This window comes from Aspergillus karnatakaensis (assembly GCF_047715665.1).
Source record: "Aspergillus karnatakaensis strain CBS 102800 unplaced genomic scaffold BJY04scaffold_4, whole genome shotgun sequence".
Classification (NCBI taxonomy): domain Eukaryota; kingdom Fungi; phylum Ascomycota; class Eurotiomycetes; order Eurotiales; family Aspergillaceae; genus Aspergillus; species Aspergillus karnatakaensis.
Genome location: NW_027395716.1, coordinates 149,446 through 174,832, shown reverse-complemented (window position 1 = coordinate 174,832; position 25,387 = coordinate 149,446). Strand labels below are relative to the sequence as shown.

At 51.4% G+C, this 25,387-nt stretch overlaps 9 protein-coding genes across 9 annotated transcripts; 4 read left to right on the top strand and 5 right to left on the bottom strand.

The window, feature by feature from the left end:
* Window positions 1-2,837: 2,837 nt before the first annotated feature.
* Window positions 2,838-4,180, bottom strand: BJY04DRAFT_213609 (uncharacterized protein; the record flags this gene model as incomplete). Its single annotated transcript, XM_073714953.1, has 2 exons — window positions 2,838-3,637; window positions 3,715-4,180. 2 exons carry the CDS (start codon window positions 4,178-4,180, stop codon window positions 2,838-2,840), a joined length of 1,266 nt encoding a protein of 421 aa, XP_073575886.1.
* Window positions 4,181-5,626: 1,446 nt separating this feature from the next.
* On the top strand, window positions 5,627-6,400 carry BJY04DRAFT_213608 (GNAT family N-acetyltransferase; the record flags this gene model as incomplete). Its single annotated transcript, XM_073714952.1, has 2 exons — window positions 5,627-6,298; window positions 6,350-6,400. The coding sequence occupies 2 exons, from the start codon at window positions 5,627-5,629 to the stop codon at window positions 6,398-6,400; spliced, it is 723 nt and encodes a 240-aa protein (XP_073575885.1).
* Window positions 6,401-6,611: 211 nt separating this feature from the next.
* BJY04DRAFT_213607 (CHAT domain-containing protein) lies at window positions 6,612-8,987 on the bottom strand (the record flags this gene model as incomplete). The annotated part of the gene is made up of 1 exon (XM_073714951.1): window positions 6,612-8,987. One exon carries the CDS (start codon window positions 8,985-8,987, stop codon window positions 6,612-6,614), a length of 2,376 nt encoding a protein of 791 aa, XP_073575884.1.
* Window positions 8,988-10,125: 1,138 nt separating this feature from the next.
* On the top strand, window positions 10,126-12,177 carry BJY04DRAFT_213606 (uncharacterized protein; the record flags this gene model as incomplete). The annotated part of the gene is made up of 1 exon (XM_073714950.1): window positions 10,126-12,177. The coding sequence occupies one exon, from the start codon at window positions 10,126-10,128 to the stop codon at window positions 12,175-12,177; it is 2,052 nt and encodes a 683-aa protein (XP_073575883.1).
* Window positions 12,178-12,863: 686 nt separating this feature from the next.
* Window positions 12,864-14,347, top strand: BJY04DRAFT_178452 (uncharacterized protein). Its single transcript, XM_073709740.1, has 2 exons — window positions 12,864-13,613; window positions 13,672-14,347. The coding sequence occupies exons 1-2, from the start codon at window positions 12,962-12,964 to the stop codon at window positions 13,839-13,841; spliced, it is 822 nt and encodes a 273-aa protein (XP_073575882.1). The 5' UTR covers window positions 12,864-12,961; the 3' UTR covers window positions 13,842-14,347.
* A 340-nt stretch (window positions 14,348-14,687) lies between these two features.
* BJY04DRAFT_213604 (alpha/beta hydrolase) lies at window positions 14,688-15,653 on the top strand (the record flags this gene model as incomplete). The annotated part of the gene is made up of 1 exon (XM_073714949.1): window positions 14,688-15,653. The coding sequence occupies one exon, from the start codon at window positions 14,688-14,690 to the stop codon at window positions 15,651-15,653; it is 966 nt and encodes a 321-aa protein (XP_073575881.1).
* Window positions 15,654-17,374: 1,721 nt separating this feature from the next.
* Window positions 17,375-19,029, bottom strand: BJY04DRAFT_178448 (enoyl-CoA hydratase/isomerase family protein). Its single transcript, XM_073709739.1, has 5 exons — window positions 18,622-19,029; window positions 18,419-18,569; window positions 18,270-18,344; window positions 17,689-18,210; window positions 17,375-17,617 (listed from the first exon to the last, which is right to left on the bottom strand). The coding sequence occupies exons 1-5, from the start codon at window positions 18,679-18,681 to the stop codon at window positions 17,553-17,555; spliced, it is 873 nt and encodes a 290-aa protein (XP_073575880.1). The 5' UTR covers window positions 18,682-19,029; the 3' UTR covers window positions 17,375-17,552.
* Window positions 19,030-19,187: 158 nt separating this feature from the next.
* Window positions 19,188-22,569, bottom strand: BJY04DRAFT_98514 (polysaccharide lyase family 26 protein). Its single transcript, XM_073721419.1, has one exon. The coding sequence runs from the start codon at window positions 22,197-22,199 to the stop codon at window positions 19,386-19,388; it is 2,814 nt and encodes a 937-aa protein (XP_073575879.1). The 5' UTR covers window positions 22,200-22,569; the 3' UTR covers window positions 19,188-19,385.
* On the bottom strand, window positions 22,294-24,394 carry bgt2 (GPI-anchored beta-1,3-endoglucanase EglC; the record flags this gene model as incomplete). The annotated part of the gene is made up of 2 exons (XM_073719023.1): window positions 22,294-24,147; window positions 24,197-24,394. The coding sequence occupies 2 exons, from the start codon at window positions 24,392-24,394 to the stop codon at window positions 22,939-22,941; spliced, it is 1,407 nt and encodes a 468-aa protein (XP_073575878.1). The 3' UTR covers window positions 22,294-22,938.
* Between the last annotated feature and the right edge of the window lie 993 nt (window positions 24,395-25,387).

Sequence of the window (25,387 nt, the reverse complement as noted above, 5' to 3'; positions counted from 1 at the left end):
TGCAGAGTTTCGGAGTTGCAACCGGCCCCCAAACCCTTGATACTATCAGTCTGACGATCCAACGGTTCGATCTGGCAGACCTGCAGCAAGGCGGACTAGTGAACTACACATGCTGCACACGGTCACGAGAGACTGGATAGGATGTGAGATTGTAGCTAGCACTTCTGGTGTCAAAAGGCCTACGGTCTCAACGTAGGGTAAGTCCTACCCTGCTCTAGGTTCAACTGCAACAGTGTTTGTCATTGCAAGCCACCTTCCGCAGTGGGAAACACCGCCGCCATTCCAGGTTGCTGTAACTCTTGCAGCCTAAAATCATGGGCCCTCACTGCACTACTGCAAGGGCAACGCCGTTCGACGCCACTCCCTACAAGCCACTTAGAGTGCTGACAACCCCGGCCAACTGATGCACTAGGTTACTATAACTACTCTAGTGCTTCTATTGATACTGCTCTTTGCGCTTGTTTGGAATTGGCTCCTCCTCCGAGACAAACGCGCCATGGTGCAGCATCTTGATCAAAATGTGTTGGTCACCCATGCGCCTGTTTGCGATGCTGATCGTTCACATGTTTCGCTTCGCTTTGAGTTTTCTCTCTCGGTAGACTCGGCCTGAAATACCTCATGGTCAGCAACAATTACTGCCTCATGGTATCTACTAAAACTTATGCTTCTACCCCCGGCAGAGATGGCCCATCCTGTTCATAGCCCGCCACCCTGTGCACTATACTATAGATACCCATTTCCGTCTCCATCATATCTACGCTAATGACCATGGCTTATTGTTATCTCCAGAATCAGTGTGGCTCTATCTTTGTGGCCTTTGACTGAAATACGGGTGTATCCCAAGTACTATATACCTACTGTAGTCCAGTACGCATACCCATGCTATTAACTGTTCGCCCGGCCAATTATTGCCTCTCAGTACATTGCGCACTCTTGCCAGGTGCCCAACCAACTATCGTGTGGCGTTATATTCTGCCAAGGCAAGCAATCTCAACAGTGTCAAACAACAGGGCAAGTTTCAGATCCTATTCAGTATCGTGCAGATCGCTCAGGCCAGCAGCTGCGTCCACTACGCACTTGCTCCTCCCTTGTCTTTCTACTTAGTAACTCTCTAACAATGTAGCACATCATTAATCTACCAAGACCTTCATGTTGTCGTCAGTTCTCGGTGTTGAGGTAGGGCCCAAGAGCAGGTGGTTGCCACTTTATACTGTATGCACTCCCAACTCAACCCGATTATATTCTCGCTCTTTTCCACCTATGCTTCCCGTTCTTGGAGATGATAGTCTTGATCCTGTATTTTTGCTCCCACTGCGTAATATACCGATAGACACCTTCCGGGACACTTACGCTGAACGAAAGCATCCGATGCACAACAACGCAATGAGTTTTCATACACAGGCAACAGCTATAACAGGTCGACCATACTTATTTCCACAGGAACTTACACAGATCTAAGCTGAGAGCATAGCCACCTTGAAAGTGCTTTTTTGGAGGTTACACGATGCTGATCTTTTGTTCCACATACGACACAAATCAGCTCATCTCCAGTTGACACAACAATAGCTGGCTCTCGAGCTAGGCTCGAATCTGTTCGTGAAGCGCTGCATATAGAAATTTGCCCGCTCACTTCCGCCTGCCAAAGGTCGTTGTCGGTGCCTAATTAGCCAGCTTGCAGCCATCCATAGGATTGTGAGTATCAAGCCCGGGCTGGGTGAGGTTAGTAACCCGTGGGTATGTTTCAAGGTCAGTATTGGCTGGCGAATCGGCTACGCCTAGTCTGAATTCATGGAAGAAGCTGGGCAAAGCGATCGATGCAGGTCTAGTCTAGGTGTTAGTTGTTACTATCAAATGCCTCTCTAGTGTTTTTTTAGGTTTTCTACATTCCATCAATATTTAGAGATTCCAGGTAGCGAGAAAGCTGGCGAACCAACCATGGAGATCAAGGTCGGGGATCATCCCCAGATTCCTCAACAGCAAGTGCAGTAAAAATCCATCTACACTACAAGCTGCTCTCAAAGGAATCATGAGGTTATATTGGCGCGCATCCCACTCATCGAGAGTGATCACATACACTCCTCCGTGCCCTAGTTCAGACACACTCATGACATAGAAATATGTACCAGGAAGCATTGCGCCAGGGGAAGACAATATAGCCTGGATACCCAGAGCAATTCTGGCCCGTAAAACGTCCCTTCTATTTCAGAAAGGTCTGTCCCATTATTCGCTCCTTCTTCCCTCGTTTCTTAAGTCCCTGCCTAAGGCATCAGCTGTGCATGCACAGCTCAGCGCCTGAAGCCTCAGGCTGCTAAGCCGCAAGCTAGTCCGCACGCTAAACCTTCTGGGACCTGGACCGCTGCATGAGGACTAGCGTTCGGAGTTCAAGGCTACGCAGCCCTGTTCTCCGAAGGGGTGACAGAGCTTGTATATTGGTCATCCACCAGAAATAAGACTGCTAGCTAAGTCATGGACGTCATCCTCAGTCTCGGGTAGCTTCAATCCAGTCTGCGCTGAGTTGTAGTTGAAAACTCCCATTCTGCAGTTTGCCGGCAATATATTTTGAGCATTTCAAGGAGCACCGACCACACTGCACCCATTAATATCCCAATTTTATATGACATATGAGTCGTGTTTATCTCTAACTCTGTAAGAGTACGTGACGATATTTCTACTGAAGGAAAAAGTAAGGAGAACTGGAACGAATATCGTCCCCGGATATAGTACTGAACTTTCTTCATACAGCTCTTTATAGAACCCGACCAGATAAACGAACGACAGACACCCTTACCTCAATCCTCTACCACAATCATCCAGCATAGCAAAAAGCCATCCCAGTATCAAAACCTCAGCGAAGCACCCGTCCCAACGCGACAACACCAGCACTCAATATCACCAAACCAATTCACCTTCGGCTCCATGCGCTGAATAGCAACCTTCGTCCCCGTTAAAACACCACCTACATTCTCCGGAAACCTCCCATCAAGACTCGTAAACGCAACCGATTTCAAATTCGGCAGCTCCCCATCCTTCACCCACCTTGCAATCACAGAAAGATACACTCTATCACCCTCAGCCCAGATAAACTGCCGATGCGGATCCAAGAAGTGCAATCTTCTGACGGAACCAGGAAATGGACTCTGCTTAGGGGGGCTCACCTGTCCACCCATACCAGCTCCATCCCCATCCCCAAGCTCAAGCAACCGCGGACTAATTGCCACGTCTTCTAGGTTCGCAAACGCCCTCAAATTAACCGGCGAATTCACATCGGAGCTCGGAAACGGGAAGCTCAACTCCAGACCTCTCAACGACTGTCTCTGTTGCTCAAGAGCATCCATAACCCCCTTCCGCTCTGGATGTGTATGGTGCGGTAGCTGTCCACCAAAGCCCTTAAGTGTGAACTTCTGCAGGGCCTTCGGCAGAGATAGAACTTCGCGCAGAGCAAGCGGTGTAAGGTGGCTGCTGAGAAAGGTTAGTTCTTGCAGCACCGTGCTGAACGTACGAGCTTTGTTCTTGTCAAGCAACGAAAAGTCTTCCATGTACCCCCCGACAATCGTAAGGGATTTGAGTGTTGGGTGGAGGAAGATCGCAGAGCGCTTTGAGAGGTCCCAGGGGGCTCGGTCGGAGAAGTTTAACTCACCTGTTCATTCTATCGTCAGCTAAGATGTACAATATTCATAACAGAGAATATGAAAGACTGGGGAAGGGGATACGTACAGGTCCTCAAACTGCCTAGAACAGCGCCCTTTGGCGTCCTTTGAAAAGCTTCCTGAAACCCCGCGCTCTCTCTCCTCTGCTCTTTTGCTGCTTCGAGGAGTGATGCGCGTACGCTGATGTTGAGATTATCGATTCCCAACGTGTCAATGTCATACTGGTACCGGTCTCGGAAGTTCGTTCCCTTGATGATTAGTGTCTGGAGACGCGGTAACCGGGTGATTATTGGAGTTAGTGCCTCTGCGTATAGAAATTGTGGGTCATCATCCGACTCGTTTTCTGTGTGGTAGTAAATTGTTAGTGAGATGACGTAGTCTGCGAAGCTGGGGTTCCTGGTTAGGGCTGATGAGAACGAGTCTGCTTTGTGGTTGCGGATATGCACGAGGCGGTACAATTCTGGGAGAGTGATGGCGCGGAGATGGCGACATGTTCGAGATAGGGACGAAACAGTATCAGAGCTCAGGTTCATGGTGATTGCCAGGAGTAACTCGGTGGGTAGGGCGAGGAGGCGCGACGCCTGCTTGGTTTTTGGCCATTGTTATCCTGACCATGTCGTAGAGACAATATGAGCGAACGCATATAGAATGCCGGAAGGGGAGGATATATGTAAGTTTGTATATAGCTTTTTGGAGTTGGCCTTTGGCGTTTCTCTTTGTTGACTCGACGCTGTCAAGCCTTTCAACCAAACAGATGACAATGGGTTTGTGCACACAGTCATACAATAGCCCGTGTTTAGGTCGGGGAAAGCAATGGTTTCCTTTCATGTAAAGGGCGAAGTGTGGGACTTGGTCTTATTAGGAGCCTCCTCGCCTGGTTAGGACGAATCAGGGTTGTCACTAGAGCCCAAAAGGCGCAAGGTATCATTTGGTTCATCTATTACTACTAGGGCACACACTGGGATAATAGCAAGATGATTTGATTATAAATAGTCAACGAGTAAAGAGCTCCTGAAACCTTACTACAGGAAAGTACTTGTCGAGCAATCGGGTCAACGTAATGACTTTATTCTTTGGGCAGAACTTGCAGGGTGCGGTAATCGAGGCCGATGTTAACATTTAGGCGACACAGGGCCTTCGGGACTGCAAAAGATGCATAGAGAACCGGTGAAAGTGCAAGATTGGTCGGTCCATATTTGTTGAGCTCGGGCTCAGAGTCAATATCATCCACGAAGCTGTTTTGATGGAGAGGGGTTTAAGCGAGGGATGGGAAAAGAGGGTTGATTGATGATTAGGTTGATTCTGACCGCAAACGATAATCAGTAGGATCGAAAACTAATGAATAGGTTATCAAAGGTGACATATAGAGGTCAGATAGAAGCCTGAAAGAGCTCGCACAAACAACGTGCGATAATGCCCGCAATGGTGCTTTGCAGTCGAGGACAGCGCCATTGCCCCAGGTGTCTATCTCACCTCCTGACCGACCTTTATCTACCATTATTTCATGTGATGGTCAGGGTACGAATCCGCGGCAATCATTCAACTGTTAGCAGGAGAATCAGGACAACAACATGCCCTGAATTCAACTAGTTTGGCCCTAACGCACGATTCGTATCGACACGTAGTCCACTAAGCCTCAATCGTCCTCGAGGTCTGCGAATTTGATTGTACGGCGCCAACCAACCTCCATATGCAGCTACAATCCCGGTATATATGTCTGGTGATGGTGCGTGGGTGAGAGATATGATAATGGAGCTATACCCACACCGGAGGCCGACGTTACATTAGGATAGCCCGTCCATCTAGTCCCGCGCTAAGAGTTAGGGCTTAGCACGAAATCCATCGCCATGACTCATTCCTCAATTGCTAGTTATAGATATACCCATCGCCCTCGTATTGACTCCAACGACAAACCATCTTCTAACCACCTGTCCCGCTTCGGCGTTCCCCCCTGACCACATGTTCCATAACCCGCAACCATGTCGCCGCCAACCCAAGCTGCGCCTACCACTTTCAAAATCCTCCCTATAGAAGAAACCGACATCTACGAAGCCCTCGTCGCCTCAGAAGCCGCCTTCAAATTCCACTACACGCTGATGTACACATCCCCGCTCTCACCAGCGTCGCTAGAGAAAAAAGCCGCCTCGCGCGCCTCAACCTTCCCCACAGAGGCATCACAAGACATCTACAATTTCAAAGCCGTCGATGACGCGACAGGGAAAATCGTTGCGTCTTCGCGATGGAGCATCCACCACAGCGCTGAATTCGATCCAAGGACTATTGCCGAGTGCGTGGAGGCGAAAATTAAGCTAGATCTGCCAGAGCTGAACAGGGATGTTGCGAGGGCTCTTTATCGGGAGATCAATATTGCGAGGAGGGAGACTCTTGCTGTGCCACCTGATAATGGTGAGGCGTTAGAGATTGAGAATGGGTGTATGGTTAGGAAGCATATTGAGCTTGAGGGTTTATCGGTGCACCCCGAGTACCAGAGACGGGGGATTGCGAAGGCGTTGCTGCAGTGGGGGTTGGAAGAAGCGGATAGGCTTGGGCTGGATGTTTACTTGGAGGCTACGGAGGACGGAAAGCCGTTTTATGCTCTGTTTGGGTTTGAGACGGTGAGGATTGTGGCTTTTGAGGATAGGGAGTTTGCGGTATGTTATGGACCTTCGGCTGGATTTTGTATCGGTGGCTGACCTGGCTAGACAATGATCCGACCTGCGAAGAAACCGACCGAGAACGAAGCTAGTCATTAGCTATAGGGGTTTAATAATACTAAACACGACGTGTACATGAGTGGCTAACATAGTACCTAATGTCATTTTACTATCTCTACCTTGTATGAATGGCTATTGAGAAAGATCTGGGTTAGGGCAATGCTCTCAAGCTTCTAAAGTCCGTGGGGATCAAGGACGCATGGGAGAAAAAAGAGACTGTGCAGCGACACTCGAAAGGATAGCAACTGGGTCACGTACGCCTCCTGTGGCGGTCGTAAAGATACTCCCACTGACCGGATAGAACGAATGGCGCCCATTGGTACGGTGCCTGCGTTGGGCGCATGTTTCGCATCCTCCATGACACTCGTTGTAGAGCAATCGCTAGGTTAACCACGGGCGCCGTACCCTGGCTCCGGGCGGTATCTGCCTGCCCGTTTAAATCTTGAAATAGAAAGTTGGCGAAGTGTGCCCCATCGACATCGCGGACAGGCCACAGCGGGCTTATCACGGCATGGGCGCCAGCATATAGGAGGGCGGTGTTCAAACCGAGTGGCTCATCTCCGAGCATAATGTCCTCGTCCTTTTCGCAATAGGTTACAATCACTACCAGAGGACTCCGGGTGAAAATCACTTGGTCGAAGATTTTCCGGACAGTCAGTAACTGGTCATTCGTTGGATGGTTCAATGAGGTCGAACAAGAGTCATCCACATCGTGACTATTGCTTAGAACAAGCGCTTGGTAACGTGGTATCGTGGAAGAAACTGTACGACCGTAGAAGATGATGACATTTGCATCCTGTGCCTGGTCTCTAAACAGCGGGAAAGTAGGCCTGCTGCAAAACTCGGCAGTGCACCCAAGACATTCAGCAAGTTCGTCCACGGCCCGGCGGTCCAAGTTCGAGCTTTTGTCCTCATGATCATACATTGAGAAAAGACATACTTTCCATGGATCGAAAAGTTGTCTCACAGTCGTATCACCGATGCGCATGTTAGCCTGGTAACTCATGATTGACTGACTGGCAGTGTAAACAATTGGGTTCCGGTCTAGCAGGGTTCGTCCTTTAGTCGCCTCCAAAGCGTGTAAGGGCAGCTTGGCGACAGGGCCAGCTGGGCAGAGAACGATCAAATCACCAGGATTGCTGACTTGGAGTAGTGGCGATACGAGATGGCTGAGCGCCCTCAATCTTACTCCTGCTGAATTGTTGTCCGAGAGCACGGCGGAGTTAAAATTAGCCTCTATCCATCCAGAGACTTCATCGATAGTCCGGTGCAGTGGTATAAGGTTCAATGTTGGAGGGTCAGTAGCTGTTAATAATGAACACATGTAGATGTGAGGTTCGCAGACTATCCAATCCACGAAAACGACGCGAGCTGTCCCAGGCTGAGCCACAATTTCCAAGCCAGTCCATAGTTTCGAAGAAGCCTCGATACCGTAGTGGAATAGCAAAAATGCTTCAAGGAGCGGGTATGGCCTCATTTTTTCGCGTATACCTTGCAAATGACTTTGAAGTGCCACCCTTTTAAGAACAAGAGGTTCCATGAGCAGATCGTTGTAACCTATAGCTTCAAGCAGTCTTAAGCGATGCTGGTCCCGATAATCCCTACTAAGTAGGGCTGCTAATTGTGGCGGCGATCGATCGGTGAGAGACAAGATATCTAAGTGAGTGGAAGCCCTGTGACGCTGACAAAAGTTCCAGGCGCGAGTCGCGAAAAGGGTCCTCTGCTCTTCTGACGTCGAAATACTGACACCTTTCAGGCAGCACAGGGACGCGTCTTGAAGCAGCCGGGACAGGTTGAATCTAGCGCAGGAAGGCAGCCTGCTCTCGAGAAGCGCCAGCGCGTCGACATCCTCTGACTCCCGTGTAATAGATATGTTGTCTATACGGTTCTGTGCAGAAGCAAAACAGGTGAGAGCCGAATCCAAGGCTTTTACATTGCCATTAATCATCCCGTCCCACATCCATGTGTGCCTGAGTCCCCAAGTAAACATATTGAGGGCCCTTGTATCACGCTGGTATCCAAGGAATCGGATTATCCCGAAAGCCTTCGCGTGGTACTTTCGAGCCTCGTGGAGGATCTCCATGCCAGGATTTCCACGCTGGTGGGCAATCCGCATGAGGTGGAATCCGAAACAGAAGTATGCGATGGCAGCTTGGCCGTGGGCATCCTTCGAATTGCGGTCATTGAGAGAACCCTCGGTCTCGTATTGTGAAAGAAGACTCCTGATATCTTCGTAGTCTGGCAGTAGACTCGCGGTAGTGAGCACCGCAATTGCGTGACTGAGCCGTAACACTAGCAACGCTGGGACATCGATTTGGAAGTCATCAATCCTTCGTTTGGCGCCGTCAAAGGCCTGTAAAGAGCGGACTAGGAAAGAGGGGCCACGAAGTTCCGTGATATTTGCTATGATTATTAGGGCTTCAATATTATCGCACGATATACTGTCGTCCAGGATCAGCCTCTCAGCGTTTCTGAACATGTTTTTCCACCATGCGCAATGGTAGGATTTGTTGCTCGGGGTTTCCGCGATCAACGTAGGATTGTAAAGGAGATCCCTTGCTGTCCAGTTTTGTTTATATTCGCGACGCATCTGAGAATCCGGAATACTATTGATAGCATCTTGCATGAGGATGGCATGTTTGAGCGTTGACCGAAATTGCCCAAGCGAGCATTTGTTTGCGCAAGCAGCTGATGGGCAAGCATTTCGAGCTTCGTGGAGAAAAGAGACACGGGCCTTGATTGTCGAAGCAAGTCCTCCGCATATTTTTGCGCCGTCTTGGTTGCGACTCTATCCGGAATCACGCCGTTCTCTTCCACAATCAAGTCCACCAGCCCCTGTAGCGCCGCACATTTCACTTGAGTGTCCAGCACAGTCTCCATGGCGAATAAGGATAGTAATGATGTGTTGTAGGGGGTGAGCTGTGTTGGGATGTGAGCATCAAACCCATGTCGACGGAGTGAACCTCGCTCCTGCTCGGTGGGCGATGCGGAGGGTTGCGCCTGCCGAGTGATTGAGCTGCACCAAGTTTATCTCGATATGCCTGGCATATGTCACTCTTCGCTGGAGAGCTACATAATCGAACTATAGGATCTGTTTAACGACTCGTGGTGAGTGCTGCTAATGGGACCCTCATATCAGACTCGTGCATAGAAGCTTCAACACGCATGGCTCCAAATTGGTTCTCCCTAAAGTTTAGATCCATCACTACTTGGACGATTCCTGGAAGATGGGATAATGCCACCCTGAAACAGGGGCTACTTTATTATGTGGAGTGAATGATGAGCTAAGTACGGGTTGCTGCGTGTTCGTCATCCGCAGACAGCGGAAATTTCCAATGAGCTGGCAGAGAAAGAGAATCCCTCACGTCGGAATTCTGGCTTCGTCTGATCATCAGGGATCCATGTGTTGATGAACATTGTTCGAACAGGCTTAGGGTGTGAGGATGTCTTTCAATTGGAGAGCAATGTCACAGACAGTGACAGACTGAGGGAAGATGCTCGCTCCAGCGATCGTCAGCCGAATAGTTAGCAGCCTCGAGAGTCGAGACACTGAGGCTAGGCCCTGGCTGTGCCTGCGATCCCTGAAAAACAGCAAGGATCTTCATTGGTGATCCGCAAGAGGGATGTGGCGTTGGGAATGTGGGTAATTGACATCATTGAACCCTACTACACGACGCCCACAGCCGCAGACACGCAGGATTGCGGAAAAGAACTTCAGATCGCATCCTGCATAACCCGATCTCAAAATACCCCGGAATTCCAGCATGGTAAATGTGCGATCGTCGTCCATGGGATCTAACAGTGCCGACAAGGATATGGCCTCGCTCCACCAGGGCAATATTTGCGCCCAGCAGTTAGCAGACACGCTGCCGGTCGGCGTGGCAATTCTCAATTACCGCGATGAGATTGCGTTTGTCAATCGCCGATTCCGCGATCTCACGGCGAGTGATCTGTCCATTGGGCTTGATTGTTTGTCTGAGTCGGTGCATAAGGACGATTACGATCGAGTAGCGGTTGATTATAATACTGCTTTGCGGACACGGACGGAGATCCGGACGGAGTATCGCAGTGTTGGGGAAACGGAGCATTGGCGGGCACTGTCACTGTCACCGCTGGAAAAGAATGATCTGAGTCAATTCAATCTTCGAGACAGCGGTGGCTTGATATGCATGATCACCGACATCACACCCGAGAAGACAGCGGAGTTGCTGCAGAGAAAGACGGCGCAGGATGCAAGGGATCGGAAACAGCAGCAGGAACGATTCATCGACATGATCAGCCATGAAGTCCGAAATCCTCTTTCAGCCATCTTGCACTGCGCGGAAGATATCATGGAAGCGGTACAAGAGCCAGGTTCAGATGTTGCAAGGGATCAAATGGCTCGGATCGCTGAGGCGGCGGAGACTATTAACCTTTGCGTTGCACATCAAAAACGAATCATCGACGACGTTCTGATCTATTCGAAACTGGATGCTGCCATGTTGACTCTTTCCCCACAGCCGGTCGAGCCGACTTCGCATCTCTCAACGCTGCTGACAATGTTCAAGCCGGAACTGCGCAAGCAGCGGATTGAGTTCGAGTACCAGCTCGACAGGTCTTATGCTGACTGTAAACTTGACTGGGTGATGGCTGACCTCAACAAAATGGGTCAGGTATTGATCAACCTGGTGTCCAACGCGATCAAATTCACTGCTGAAGCCCCAGATGAGCGGCACATCAGAGTCTCTATGGGCGCTTCACCCGACCGACCGCCGTCGTACCCACCTAATGTGGTTTTCTTCGAACCAAACGAGGCCGCATTGAGGCTAGACGCGACACGCAATCCGGAATGGGGAGACGGTGAAACTGCATATGTCATGGTTGCCGTCAGGGACACGGGGATCGGCATCAGCGACCAGCATCAGAAGCGCTTGTTTGAGCGATTCAAGCAAGCTACCCCACGAACCGACAGGATATACGGTGGTTACGGGCTCGGCCTCAACATCAGTCGAAGGCTATGCCATATGCACGGAGGGGAAATTGGCGTGAGCTCGAAAGAGAACGTTGGAAGCACCTTTGGCTTTTTCTTTACCGTCCGACGCTGCCCTGAGGCATCACAACGAGCGGCTGAGGGTAAAACAAATGAACCTGTTATCGACCAGCTATGCACCCAGATTAAGGATCTGGATAGCAAAGTCCCGGACGTTAAGAGGGACACCTCCATGGCCGAGTTTGATGAAGTTCCTCCAGTCAGGCGGGTGGCCGAGGTGGCGCCAGAAGCAAAACAAGACGAGCGAAAACTACACTCCGCAAATTTGACTGAGGAGCTTAACGAAGAGGGTGGCGCTTCTTCAAGTAAGCATTGGAAGCCGACGTCACACGCCCAGGAATTTGCCCAAATTCGAGAACCGGATGCAATCACCGCCAAATCTAAGCTTGCAAAGCGCCATCGCGTGCTCCTCGTCGAGGATAACATCATCAACCAACGTGTTCTGTCTCGTAAGCTGAAAGCGTCTGGATTCGAGGTGACAGAAGCTAGCAATGGCCAGGAAGCTCTCGACTCGTGGGACCATGGTAGATTTGACTGCATTCTGATGGACCAGGAAATGCCCGTCATGGATGGAAATACCGCGACAAAGGAGATCCGCGCCCTAGAGAAGGAGACGGGTGGCCATATTCTGATTCTGGGTGTGACTGCCAATGTGAGGCAGGATCAGCAACAGGACATGCTCAACGCTGGCATGGATGGAATCGTGCACAAGCCGTACAAGATGCAGGAACTGTGTGAGAGAATCCATGAGATGATTGATAAAGCGCATGAGCCGGAGCTGAGGTGATCATGCTGTGCATTCTTGCTTTCCCTCAAGCAGGGTTGGCCTTGCAGCTTGACTGACCATCGACCAGCCCGTTACCAACGGTGTCGGCGACGGTTTTCAACCTGATCAGTCCTGGTTATTTGGTATCTTCTAGCGGGATTTCTGTGTGAAGGATGAACTCTCCATTCGCGGTGCTCCAGTTTCGTCCTATCCCATTGTGTTGTCCGTCGAGCCTTTCTTGGCGTGAGTTCGGCATCGGGGTAGGCCTGTTCAAGGATAACGTCAGTGAGTGCACCCTCGCGCTAGAAGTGAGGTCATACCCGTATCTTCAGTTCGCAACCGAGAGTTGCTGTAGGAATGCTGCCATTAGCCTTATCAGCTGTTAGACGGGTTTTCTCACCCACGTTCAGCTCCTAGGCGCGTTCTATCTCTCTCAGTGGATGTTCGCCTCGCTCACAACGCCTTTCGCCGCACCACTTGGTCTCACTCCTCGCCACTCCGATTGCTCGTCGACTACATTAGAGGTCATTGTTTCCGGGGGGTTAAATTGCCAATTCTCGGCGTGGAGGTCTGCAAAGTGAGGAATGAAACCCGGAAACGAAGTGAGAACAATTCACTCAAGTCTGGAGACACCGTCCATCACGTGTGGGAGGGCAACACAAGTCCACTCACTCCTCATATCCTCCATTTTTTTCACCTCTCTCCTCCTTTACCATCTCCCATCCTTCGTCTCCTCCTCAACTTGGACTAGGTTCCGATCCTATCTTATAGGTTGGCCACTTCATTTCGCCCCGCCAAAAAGACCATGTCGTCTCCCATCGACTCCCCTCTCCCAGCGACCATGGGGCCCACCGGAGTGATTATCTCTCCCAACGCTGACCTTAGTGTTGAGGTCAACCAGTACGACCCTTATCGGGCTGACGGTGGCTTGGATATCCCCGTGAAAACTGTGGTTTACAGGGTCGAACGTCGGAAGTTGATGGAATGCGACTACTTCAAGGTCATGTTTGGATCGGGCTTCAGGGAATCTCGGAAGGGGCCAATAATCCTACAGCGGGACAATGTGACGGCAATGGAAATTATCTTCCGCATGTTGCACGGAACGCTCAGTGGTATCGAGCCGACCTCGGTTTCGGTTCAGACGGTATGGCACCTGGTCATTGCTTGCAACAAGTACCTGGTCGACATGAAGACCGGCGTGTTGCATGATTGGTTTGGGGAGTGGTATGAAGCGGCATGGGACCAGACCCAACACGAACCCATCAAGGAACCTGGCAATTCCCGACTCGAATTCACAGAAGCGGCCCTGTATCCATGCGTTAGACTCGACCATGCCGTGTCCTTCCAGAAGAACACCCGATACCTTGTTTATCATAGCGTTCGCTCGGTCAAGGAGAGCATCCAGGTCCGCGACTCGAAGTGCAAGATCGACCTCTATACCGATCCGCTCGTGATTCGTGAGTCCAAGACCATCAATAGATCTACATTAGCTAACCCTTGCTTGTGAAAAACCAGAGCAGCTGAATGCTGCCAGAGGGCGGATCCGCAACATCCTATGCGTCGGCTTGATGGATAAGGTGGCTGATCTTATCAAGTATGCGAGCTGCGAGTGCAAAGAGGGTACAAGCTTCCGATTCCTTCACCAGCTCCAGCAATTGGAGTATGGCCTCTCGAAAAGTCAATGAGAGAGGGCAGCATTGAAAACATAATTCAGAGGCTCAAACGCTTCGACGGCTCTCAGATCCCATCTCAGTCCCACTCCTATGAAAGCTATAGATGTCACATAAATTGGGCATCAGTTGTCTCGAAAGCAAGGGTCACCGTCCGAGACTATCTAGACGGTTTGTGTCTTGATTGCGCTAGTCTTGAGAAGTTTCTGGAGGCTGACCTGGATCCTGAGCATGAGAAGTCGATCTATGAAAGGTCAAACAAGTGGGACCGCTACTGTCGCGTGGATCATAAAGAGCCGACGTGGTATTTTAGTCCATCGTCCCGTCGCGAAAACCGAGGTGCTCAGGTCAAGTGATGAAGATGATGTTCTTGGATTTCAAGGAGCACTCCTTATCGAGGTTGTTTGAGCTATGGGGACAAGGCTCTGCGGGTATGAGTCGCTCGGCTGAGCCTCGCATGCGCAATCGTATCACCCTATGAGCCAGTGTTGTGTGTCGAATATTGCAACGAGCATCGAGCTCCCAAGAATCATGTTTCATAGTCATGCCAATGAAAGCTCTCCACACATCCGAGACAAACACTCTAGATCTCTTAGCCTCTACTTGGCGAACCATATCACTCCATACAATAGGAGTGTTTCCTGCACCACGCCGGAACTGACTCGTATCCGATCCTTGTCAAACAAATTCCGGTGATTCCAGCCGAGATGCATACGCATTTCTCACGAGGCTGCCTGAACGCCTCCTCCATGCTCCACGATACGGAGTATTTGTAGCTTGCGCCTCCGTCCGACTCCAGGACGCTTTTCCCTTCCCCCTTCAAACCTTCTCAAGCCATTGTGCAGCATTCTACCAGCTACAATGTCTCTCGACGCTCCATCTGCAACCCTCCAGCTACCTCTACCCACTCCTCTCATCACTCCCACTCATATTCCCAGCACGCCAATAAGATCTTCACCGTCATCACCCCCAACCAAACTCCACTACCAATCCCAAGGCTCCGGCCCAACCATAATCCTCATCCCGGGCGGCCACGGAACATCCCTCCTCTTCACGCCCCTCGCACTCTCCCTCTCCAAGGCATTTCGGGTAATAACCTACGACCGTCGCGGCTACCACCGCTCATCCCACCTCCCACACCCAGCACGCAGAAGCGGCGCCGCAATCAAAGCCCACGTCGACGATCTCGCCGTCCTAATCCGCTCTGTTCAACGAAGTTCTGACGAAAAGGTGATACTGTTCGGGTCATCATGGGCAGCTTACATCGCCGTTAGCGTGTTACTCCGGTATCCGGATCTCGTGGAGAAAGTCGTGCTCCATGAGCCGATTTTCGTTTCTTTTTTGCCACAAAAGACGCAGGAGATCCTCCGGGTCAAGATCCTGGAGATGCTTGCGGTATTCGCGGGGAAAGGGACCGGGGCCGCGAACAGGCTGCTCATGCCGCTAATTAGTAGCGCGGAGGATCGAAGAGCATTCACCACGACGTCTGTGTATAAGGAGCTTCTTGGGCAGAAGTCAGATTTCTTTGCCATGTGGTATGAGCATGAGTATGCCGAGAGCCTAACCTTCAAGCTGGATCTGGAAGGATTGAATGAGTGTGCAATGAGGGAGAAGGTGGTCCTTATGCTGGGTGATGATCCGGCGGAACTGGCGTTCCCGACGGAGCCGGTGAAGATCCTGGCGAGGGTTTTGGGGAGGGATGTGATCAGGGCTCCTGGGGGCCATATGGGGTATGTTACGAAGGAAGGTGAGTTTGCGGGGGTGCTAGAGCGGGCCTTGGGGGTTGTGGCTGGCGTTGGGATAGGTAGGGTGATGTCGAGGCTTTGAGATGGAAGTAGCAGGACTTTTTATCAGCATTTGATTTGGAAATGATCTCTGTATGACTCCTACCGCTACCATATAACAATGACCTCTTCGACAAACAGGAAACTACTAAGATGAGTATTCATACTCACCGATTTCATCCATCACCTCACTAAACTCCTCACACACCGGCGAAGAAGAACTCATATCGCTGTTGTATACCATGTCCGGGAATAGCTCGTGGGCCCGAATAAGCCTCTGTTGAAGCACCTCCAGATCGAAGTCAAGATTAGGGTATTCGATAACTTGATGCCATTCGGTGCCTATCAGGGCAGTCAAGGACAATCAGTATGTATGGCAGTCGGAGAAGGGGATGAAAGAGAAAAGAAGAAGAGATGTCCGTACGTGGTGAGTTAAGGTCGTCCCACTTGAAATAGGTATACTCCAGCGCCTTCCCAAGGCCATATTCTTGGTTAGATCGTATGCCTTGCTGTAATCATATATTGTTAGTACGGTGCCTACTGCAAGTGCTGCAATATAGTTGAAGGAAAAGAACAAACTGGTTGCACCTATCCCTTCGACGGAATGACTGAACTTGTCAGTGCGCAGGTGATTGCGGTTCTGCACGCCACTATCAAGAGGCATTAGGATTGCGAACAAGCTCAAGCTTTCTGTCGCAAAGGGAGTGTAGCGTACTAGGCACCAGGGTTATGGGTTTGATATCGGCTCCCAAGCTTGCCGTCGCCGAATTTGACATAGTAAACGCGGTGGCCGTCGAGCTTTTTCGATCAGAAACGAACAGCACAGTCAAGATGACTGGCTGTGATATGAAAGACTTACATCCATGTAATTTCCCGTCCGGGGGTCAGGGTTTACGATCAGGTAGCAAACCATGGGGACACAGATAAAGTGCAGGCTCCGAAATTCGAAGTAATAGGTATAGGTCTCTGGGCCGTGGAGTTGGATCAGAAAGTAGAGTTTGAGTAAAGAGAACAGCAGCTTGATTTCATACTTGAAGGAGACTCCGAGACTCGAGCCTCTCCCCTCTTTCATCCTGCAAGGCTGGCCTAGGCGGCCACGTCACGTCTCCAGGGTTGACTATCTACAGCCTTTGGCTGCATGGCGCGCGGCGGGGCTCAAGCCTCCGTACCTATGCACTAGTTACTGTGACCATCCAGAAACAAAGCGAAACGAAATATTGAAATCGGGAAAGCAGCGAGTATTCTGTGGCTAATCCTGAATCTGCCAAGCTGTATCGATGTATACGAGTACATGGCGCTCGAAAGCATGGTTGCACCCTCCACGGGCTATTTGACGCCAAAGGCTGTATATCTTACGGCAAGGCTGGCATACCATCAATGGATTTCTGATTGGATTATATTGCTCCTCTTTGGTTGTTTGTCATGGCACAGACGTGTCATGACACTGTTGGACTCCGGCTCGAGGGTTTGAATACGTAGACTATAGGTAGAGAGATCATGCCCTCACCAAACAGGTCTGTTTGACTATATCTTTTTATATCTGTATTCCAGGCAGCAACTTGAGGCGAGTCTTTCAAGGAACGGAGAAGCTAGAGCAAAAGGTGGTCAACACTTCGATAACTAGATCTTCCAAGAATACGAAGAGACCGACCTCGAGAGGCTCGTTTTTGTCCCAGACGAGGCTGAGCGGGTGAACAGACCATCGACCTTGTCCCAGGTGCCAAGGGACGGTAGATATATGCACCCAGACTTATAGAATAATAGCTTTTATATCTTCGCAAGGTATAGCTGCGTCAAGTCGCTCTGAAAAAAAAAAATGATGTGGTCCCTTTTTAGGTGCATGGCAGCTACCCATCTGACACCACCAGACCACCGAACAAAGCAGGATCAAATAGGAAACAGCTACATGCAATTCATATCATGTTCTCTGCCTGCCTAGTCTTTACAGCGACGACTTAACCTTCCCCATCACCTTGTCTTGCCCCTTGACTCCTCGCGCTTCACTCGCTGCAGTATGCAGATTAGCCTCAATCCTCCAAAGCCCCATCTTAACCATCGATAGAATAGTGACAACTCACCTCTCTGAAGCTCCTCTGTCCTCTTTTTAAACCTCTCCATCGGCACCCCAGCCACAAACCTCTCCGCCAACGCATCCACCGCATCAACAAGCGCTACTAACCTCCCCTCCCTCAAACTGGCATTCATCAACCTCTTACTCTCAAGCATACTCCCCGCATCATTAACCTCCAGCCTTTTCTCGAGATATTCTCTCACAGCACGCTGAAACCCCTCTCCCTGTGCGTCAAAGACCCGATTAATCAACCCCCAAGTCTCCAGCTCCTGCGCGGTACACTTCCTTCCAAACATCAGAAATTCATTCGCGCGGCGCACACCAATACTCTGCGCGAAGGTCTTCACGGCTCCAAACTCCGGTACAAGTCCAAGAGCGCTAAATGGGACCTGTAGGTATGTTGTTGATGAAGCGAGGACTATATCTGCGAGGCCGGTGAACCAGGCTGCGCCGCCGCCGACGCCGGGGCCGTTGAGAGCTAGGACGATGATCTTGGAGTGGTGGATTAAGGAAGTAAAGAGGGTTAGTTCTTTTCTTGCATTAGTAACAAGTATGTTGAGGAGCGGGCGGAGGGTGGAGAGTAAGTACCAGCTGAGAACTTCCGCATGTAAAAAAGTTTCTTCTGCGCTGAGGTTGAGCTCTCGGGCGGTACGAAAAGCCCTCCTGCTAGCTCGTCAGCCATATTAGACATAAATCGCGCTGTCATTACGTCTATAGGTGCGGTTGATGTTTCGTACCCCGAATATCGGCCCCCGCAGAGAAAAACCGTCCTTCACCGGTGAGAACCGTGAATACCGTATCAGGATGCTCATTCAACTCGCGTACTGCGCCGACCATCTCGGCGAGGAGTGCTTCGTTCCATGCATTGAGAAATTCTGGTCTGTTCAGCTGCGATAGGTGTTGGCTTGTGCAACCGGTACTGGAGCGGGGCTTTGCTTACCTTGATAACGCCGATTTGATCGCGGATGTCGAGGATCAGGTGGTTGTATTTACTAGCCATCTTGTTGAGGCAAGAGATTAGGCTGCAAAACAAGATTTTGGATAAAAGAGTGGAAGGAGTGGTGTTGTTGGATGGGTGTTGGTAGACAGGGATGAGGTGAGATCCTCTTTAGCCGCGGCTGTCGGTTCATCGTTGCAGCATCCCCGCCTAACCGTCGACAACTTCAACTTCAACTATCTCAACTAGAGCGTCGATCAGTCGTTGAGAAGCGGAAAGAAAGATTCTCTCCACCAAACAAGCGAGCCTCTAAGCAGGGTCAGTTTGGTACTTCAGAGGCAGAAGATCTTACCGCCCAGCAGTGTCATGAGAGCCCCAAGCGACCCCGGGGACTAAAAATGCAGTGTAAGCAAGTAATGCTGTTCGAAGCACCTTGCCTGTGTACATCATGGCCTATTATAGTGATTTCTTTCATAGTTAAGCTAAGATCTAATGCAGCCCTATGAGTCAAACGTGCGGTGTGTATAGCCCCCCACCATCATGGTAAGTACCGGAATCCTGGAGGTAAACCTAATCTAGCATTCCAATATAACATATGGTTCAATTCATATTGAGACAGCAATACTCAAGGAAAAGAAGAATGAATGTACAATCACAACCTTACCCTCCTCGCACCCACCATACTATATACAAATTCTCACACCCCTTCCGCCCATCATCATTTGATCCCACCTCTCCTCATATACTTCCAACTCTCAAGTCTCACCTCAAGGGTAAGGCGACCCCTCCAGACTATCTCCAACAAGCGCCAAATTCTGGATCGCCGCCAGCCCATACTGCGCCAACGCATTCGTACTCACCCAGCTCGCCTCCTCCACCGGAATAAGCACCTTACTACCATTAATGATCTCCGCAGCCCAGGTCTCATCCGCCGTGAACCCATCATTATTATTATAGAATTTGTCCCACGCTCGTTCCGCGACAGACGCGTTCCCCTGGTCATGCGCGTACCAAGCCGACAACCTACTGTGTCCCTGGATGAGGTTGAGAGACCCAAAGTCCTCGCCGTACCTCGCTGCCTGTTCTGCTCTCGACGCAGAGTAGTAGTAGCAGTAATCCAGCCAGACATCCTTAAGCCCTTCCGGCGCGGAGTCGCCGAAGTGGTCCAGGAGTTCCGAGACGACCTCCGGCATGCCGAACACCGCATTCAGGTGCGAGACACTGACAAGGCCCTCATTATTTGGGTCAGCGGGCGGAGGAAGGAGTGTTCCGTTGCCAATAACATATAGTCCCGAACCAGTAACGAATCCATTCTTTAGGTTCGTGATTCCCCGCGCCGTCTGCGTGAGCTTACTCCTCGCTTCCTGCCATCTCGGTCCACGTCGCTCCCACTCAATTAACCAGCCTCCCGCGAGACCAGCCCAGTCCGTACCCAGCGAAACAGCAGTTGGCTGACCTTCCTCAGGTGTCCAGCCATCTGTGCGCACTTTGCGATTCGGATCTAGCACACCGTACGTCTTGTCCGTATCCAATGCTTCTTCCAGAAGCTCACCGACACGCTCATCGCCTCCAGAGAGGTAATAGAAGTACTTCCTATACTGCGGCTGCGTAATCCGGACTTGCTTCGCCGAGTCCGCAAAATGCTGCACGCCATGGCGCGTCCCAAGACCCTTCCAGTCACCAATATGGTAAACGTCGACTTCGCCCGTATGCCGGGTCATCGCTTCCGCAAGACGATAGACGTCCGCGCGCCCAGTCCGCAGGAAGTACTGCCAGAAGAACAAGTCGGGAGAAAGCTCAGAGTTATCCCACGCGTATCCGCCAACGTCATAGCGCCAGATGTGTCTGTCGCCGTCGTAGGAGTGCATGAAGTCGCCGTGGTCGAGGAAGCCGTACCATTTCCTGGACTCGACTTGCTTTTCGTAGAATTGGACGAGGAAGTCGATGTTTGATTCGATGGTGGCGGCCTTGGAGTTGGACTCGTCGGGCAGGTTCCAGTATTTGCCGATTGCGCCGGTTTCGCGGATGTAGGAGGGTTCGGCGACGAGGACTGGGGGCTCGTTGGTGTGTTTTGAGAGGGAGGCGAGGTGGTCGCTTTCTGGGGTGCTGTCGAATGCGTAGAGGTAGATCTCGCTGGTTCTGGCGATGCCGTAGGGCGTGTTGAAGCCTGGCTCGTAGTCTTCGTAGGTTATTTCGAGCGCGTCGAGTTGTTTTTCGTATGTATCTTGATCAAGTCCGTCGTGGAAGGGTCGGAGGTCAAGTGGTTGTGCGTCAGGGCTGTAGAGCCAAATTGTAATGGAGCCCTCATCGGTAGCTGCGTTCGAGATCTCCACGCCAGAAGGGTACCGCTTCCAGAAATCTCTTAAGCCCACGGCAAGACCTCCTTTCGTCGCACCGCCGAGATACGTCAATCCATGAGACCTCTTGCCTCCGGGAACGGTAATCCACCCTTGCCCGGCCTTAGTCCTCTTCGTAATCGTAAATCCATCCGGAGAAAGCTGAGAGAGTTTGTAGTCATTCCACGCGGGAATCCAGTGCAGACGGGTGGTGACACGCGTATCCCAGGTCTCTTCATCCGGCAATTCGGTGCCGTTATACTGGGCCGAACGAACAGCCTCTCCGGGATCACGGCGGAGTCCAGTGATACCTCTCACAGCCTCATGAAGGAATCCAACATCTTCACCAGGGACGCGCACATGTCTGTTGTAAAGCTCTTCGTCCTTAAGCGGAACAGCGAACCGGATTCCCAGCCCGGAAATGAAATCTTTCTCCGGCTCGCCGTCGAAGACAACACTGTGCACGATGCGGATCGCATCGGAGTCCGCATACAGATAAAACCGGATGACGAACTGGAGCCACTCCTCATGCTCTCCCTCAACAGGCGCATGCTTTCCACGAACCGTCACCAGCGCGCGGTTATTCGCTCCATGACCGGAGTGCGTAGTGACAGTAACGTCCTCAACGCTGCTTTCGAAGTTGAAGTAGTCGATTGACGACCCAGCGCGCGAAGCCACGTCCTCCGCAACTGACGACTGCGTATGCAGAACCAACCTCCCGTCACGACCAACGACTTTCCCTGATGCGGTGGTGATATCGCCGACCAGAGCATTTCCGCTCTTGGGGAACGTGACGGAAATCTTCCCCGTGTTCACGGTAACCTCTTCATCTCCATTGGTGACCTTCACACTCGATCCAGATCCAGAGGCACCTGCAGTACCCCTTCCGCTCTTCACATCAACAACATACCCCCCCTCCACGCCCTCAAGCTCAGGAACCGCATGACCGGTCCACTTAATCGAGCCATCAGCCCAATACCCATTCACCCACGACTGAAGGGGCACGGATTCTCCAGAATCACCAGTAAGAGAGAAGACAGTGTTATTGAAGTGGTATTTCCCTTGCGGCCAGGGGAGACCAAACGTTGTTCCCGAGACATGATCTGGCGTATCGCCGACCCAATGGATGGGTATAGAGTCAGAGGCAGACGAATTGGTGTTTCTTCTAGTATAAGAAGAACCGGGGAGGGAGAGGGCCCCTTGAGCTAGAAGGCCCAAGAGGAGCGACGAGAGGAAGGGCCTCATCTCGATAGAAGGCAATGCAAGTCGAGAAAAGGCTCGATCGCAAACTCGATGATCCAGGCAAGAGAGAAGCAAAACAAAAAAGAAGAAACGCACGACGGCCCAGTTAAATACCCAGCTTCTAATCCCCCGAGGACCGCAGCACCTCACCCGTCCCCCGTCATGCGTCAGGTCCCCCGCACAGAGGGGAAATCATTCGACGATCAAATCAAGCAGAATCACATCATAGCACGTCTCCGCCTCAGGGGTAAAGCAATTTAATTCTTGATTTCGGTGCACTGCGCTTGCAATCTGCATGCAGGAAGCTGCATGCAAGTCGGGCCATCTTCGGTATAATAGCGAGCGAGCGTTTGAAGTATAGCCGAGATTCTGCAGGGGGGATGAAGCCATCGCAGCTCCAAGTCACGACATCATTGGTGGGTTGGAGAAAATAGAAAATCTCCGGCGGGGAGATAGTCCACCAAGGATTGTTAAGATTGTTAAGAAATGAGGGGGAAACTGTCGATCTCGGTAGTTTTGGTCTTGGTGTTTAGGGTTAGTGACTTCTTAAAAGGAGACTTCGGGGAAATGGCTTAATTGCGGAGAACAGAACTCAAGGTGAAAAATGTAATCAGATACTCGACAAGTGACGAAAGTCAATTTTAGATCTAGAAACGAAGGTATGTTATGAGTTCAATAAATATAATACATGGAAGCCAGATCCATATCGCCTGAGCGCCGTGCAGTGCCAGTACTAAACAATTTATAGAGCGACGGCAAGGGCCGCGACTAGAATCGCCGCGCCGAAGATCGAGCCAGAAAGACGGGTGCCAGCACCGGTGAAGTCGGCAGGGTCGGGAGAGGTAGTGCTGCCGGATTCACCGGATGTGCCGGAGCCGGAGCCGGAGCCACTGCCAGATCCAGATCCAGAACCGCTGCCAGAACCGCTACCACTGCCGCTGCCGCTGCCGGAACCGCTACCAGAGCCAGCGCCGTTGGAAGGCGTAGGGGAGGCAGAGCCGGAGGGGCTGGGGATCACACTGCTAGAAGCACCAGGGTGGTTGCCGCCAGGGAAGGAGCCGGACGATCCGAGATCACCGCCGTGGCCGAGGCCGGAACCAGATGTGCTAGTCGAGCTAGGGGCAGATGTGCCGGTAGAGAAACCGGTGGACTCAGAGGAAGAACCAGTGGATGTGGCTGTGGCGCTGCGGGTGGAAGACGAAGATGAAGAAGGGCAGGTGAGGTCGAAGAGAGGCTTGGTGCTCAAGGTGTTGCCGACGATGCCGAAGCTGGGGCTGGGGGTGGAAGAACCCTGAGCATCCTGCAAGATGTACCACCAAGTGTTGACGTTATCGAACAAGGGGCAGCCAACTTCATCCCAGAACCTCTTCGCGTTCTGAACGGACGCAGTGGCCAGGTTCTGCTGGTCGCCGCTGACGGGCCAACCGGTCTCGGTGATCCAGATCTCCTTGCCCTTGGCAACAGCGCGGGTCTTCTCGACCGACTCGTCGAAGAGAGTCTTAGCGTCGGAGATGGAGTTGTCCATGGTGTTCTGGAAGTAAGGGTAGCCGTCGAAGCCGAGCCAGTCGACAGCGTCGATCACAGCAGCGTTGGAGCCGTTGGTCCAGGCGTTCCAGGTGTCGACGTGACCGATGGGAGCATCACTCAGGCTCGTGCCGGCGATGGCCTCGCGGACGCGGTCGATGTATGAGACGAGCTCTTCGGGGGCAACACCAACACCGGCGTTGGCCTGGACACCGATCTCGGAATCACGGTAGAGATCCTCGCTACCGACGGAGATACCGACGACGAGCTTGGCAAAGTCATCACCGTACTGGTTAATGGCGTTCTTGAGGGCGGCGATTTCGTTGTCCATGCCTCCGCCTGAGGCCCAAAGACCCAGCAGTAGTGTGGTTTCTTCAGCGATGGCGGCAGGAATGGCGGAGATGGGAGAGTTGGCAGATCCACCTTGCTGGAGGGAGTTAGAGTGTAGTCTTTCGTACGGAATGTGAGATACGTACGATCATAGTGTAGAGACGAGCACTGTTGAAGCCAGAGGCATTCTCGAGGCCCTTTGCAGCCTGGAACTCGGCCTCGAAATCGGCCTGAACCTTCAGGCTGCCATCGGGCTTGTTGGCTCCATAGTTGAAGCCCTTGGAAGCAGCCTCGGCAGAGGCAAGGGTAAGAGCGAAGGCGAGGATTTGAGTGCGGGTGAACATGATAGCGAGTGAATGAAGATTAAACGAAAAGTATTGATCAAAGAGAGTGTTTTACAAACGGCAGAAGAGCAAGCGAGCGAGTGTTCAGCTTTTGAGGCAGGCAGAAGGCAATCGAAGGAAAGCGAGGGGGGATTCTAGACCTGCAGCAGTGGAGAAAGAACGCGTTGTCTCAGTGCCGGGCTAAAGATAGCTCAGTCCTTGTTCGCCGGCTGGCTTTCCTAGTCCAAGCTTAACCAGATCTTTGAAAGTCTGGAAGACTGGTCCAGGTGGCACCGTGGCAACCACCCAAAGGAACCACAAAGGCTGTTCGTTTTCGTCGTCGAGGGTTGAAGTCTCACTGGTGATGCTACCCCGGAACTGCAGGAACACTGCAGGTACATTTCACCATTGGGCACCAGGCTGAGTTGTTCCATGGCCAGCTCATCTCGACTCCTTAGCCCCTTAGCGAGATTATATTGCTTTTGTCTTGAAATCTTCTATTTCCGGCTTCTGTGGATTCGCCACCACCCCTGATGAGAGAGCATCACTCAGTCTTTGACGTCATGCCACAAAAAGATCGAGTCGATCCGACGGGAGGCCGCCGATTAGTCACATGTGCACAGCATTGCATTATTCTGTTGCGCAATTTATGCATCTCCTTTCGGGTATATCCTCCCAAGACCCTGTGGACACTTATAGTTGCTCTGTTTCTCAAGTTATACTGAAGTTGGTTTGTTTATCTCATAGCTATAAAGGGGTGTAGTGCGTAGGACTGGATAAAATAAGGAAGTCGCTCATCGGGAGATCGCTGAGTGATGAAGATATATATCGGCGACACTTCTTCACACCTTACGATGTATCTGATCACGTTCGATCTAGGGGGACCAAAACGTATGAGGTAACCTCACGATAGGCCCTGAATAAAATATTCTAGTTACGAAAAAATAACAGCAAGATCACATCCACCGACCCTGTTCTGAAGTTAGCAGTTATTAACGGCCAAGCCCATTTTTA

Excerpts from the sequence above, each read along its gene's own strand:
- BJY04DRAFT_178452 (XM_073709740.1), top strand. The coding sequence starts at position 12,962 with ATGTCGTCTCCCATCGACTCCCCTCTCCCAGCGACCATGGGGCCCACC. Across the intron at positions 13,614-13,671 it reads TACCGATCCGCTCGTGATTC|AGCAGCTGAATGCTGCCAGA; the intron begins GTGAGTCCAAGA and ends GTGAAAAACCAG.
- BJY04DRAFT_178448 (XM_073709739.1), bottom strand. The coding sequence starts at position 18,681 with ATGGCTAGTAAATACAACCACCTGATCCTCGACATCCGCGATCAAATC. Across the intron at positions 18,570-18,621 it reads ATCAAATCGGCGTTATCAAG|CTGAACAGACCAGAATTTCT; the intron begins GTAAGCAAAGCC and ends CACCTATCGCAG. Across the intron at positions 17,618-17,688 it reads GACAGAGGAGCTTCAGAGAG|CGAGTGAAGCGCGAGGAGTC; the intron begins GTGAGTTGTCAC and ends TGCATACTGCAG.
- BJY04DRAFT_98514 (XM_073721419.1), bottom strand. The coding sequence starts at position 22,199 with ATGAGGCCCTTCCTCTCGTCGCTCCTCTTGGGCCTTCTAGCTCAAGGG.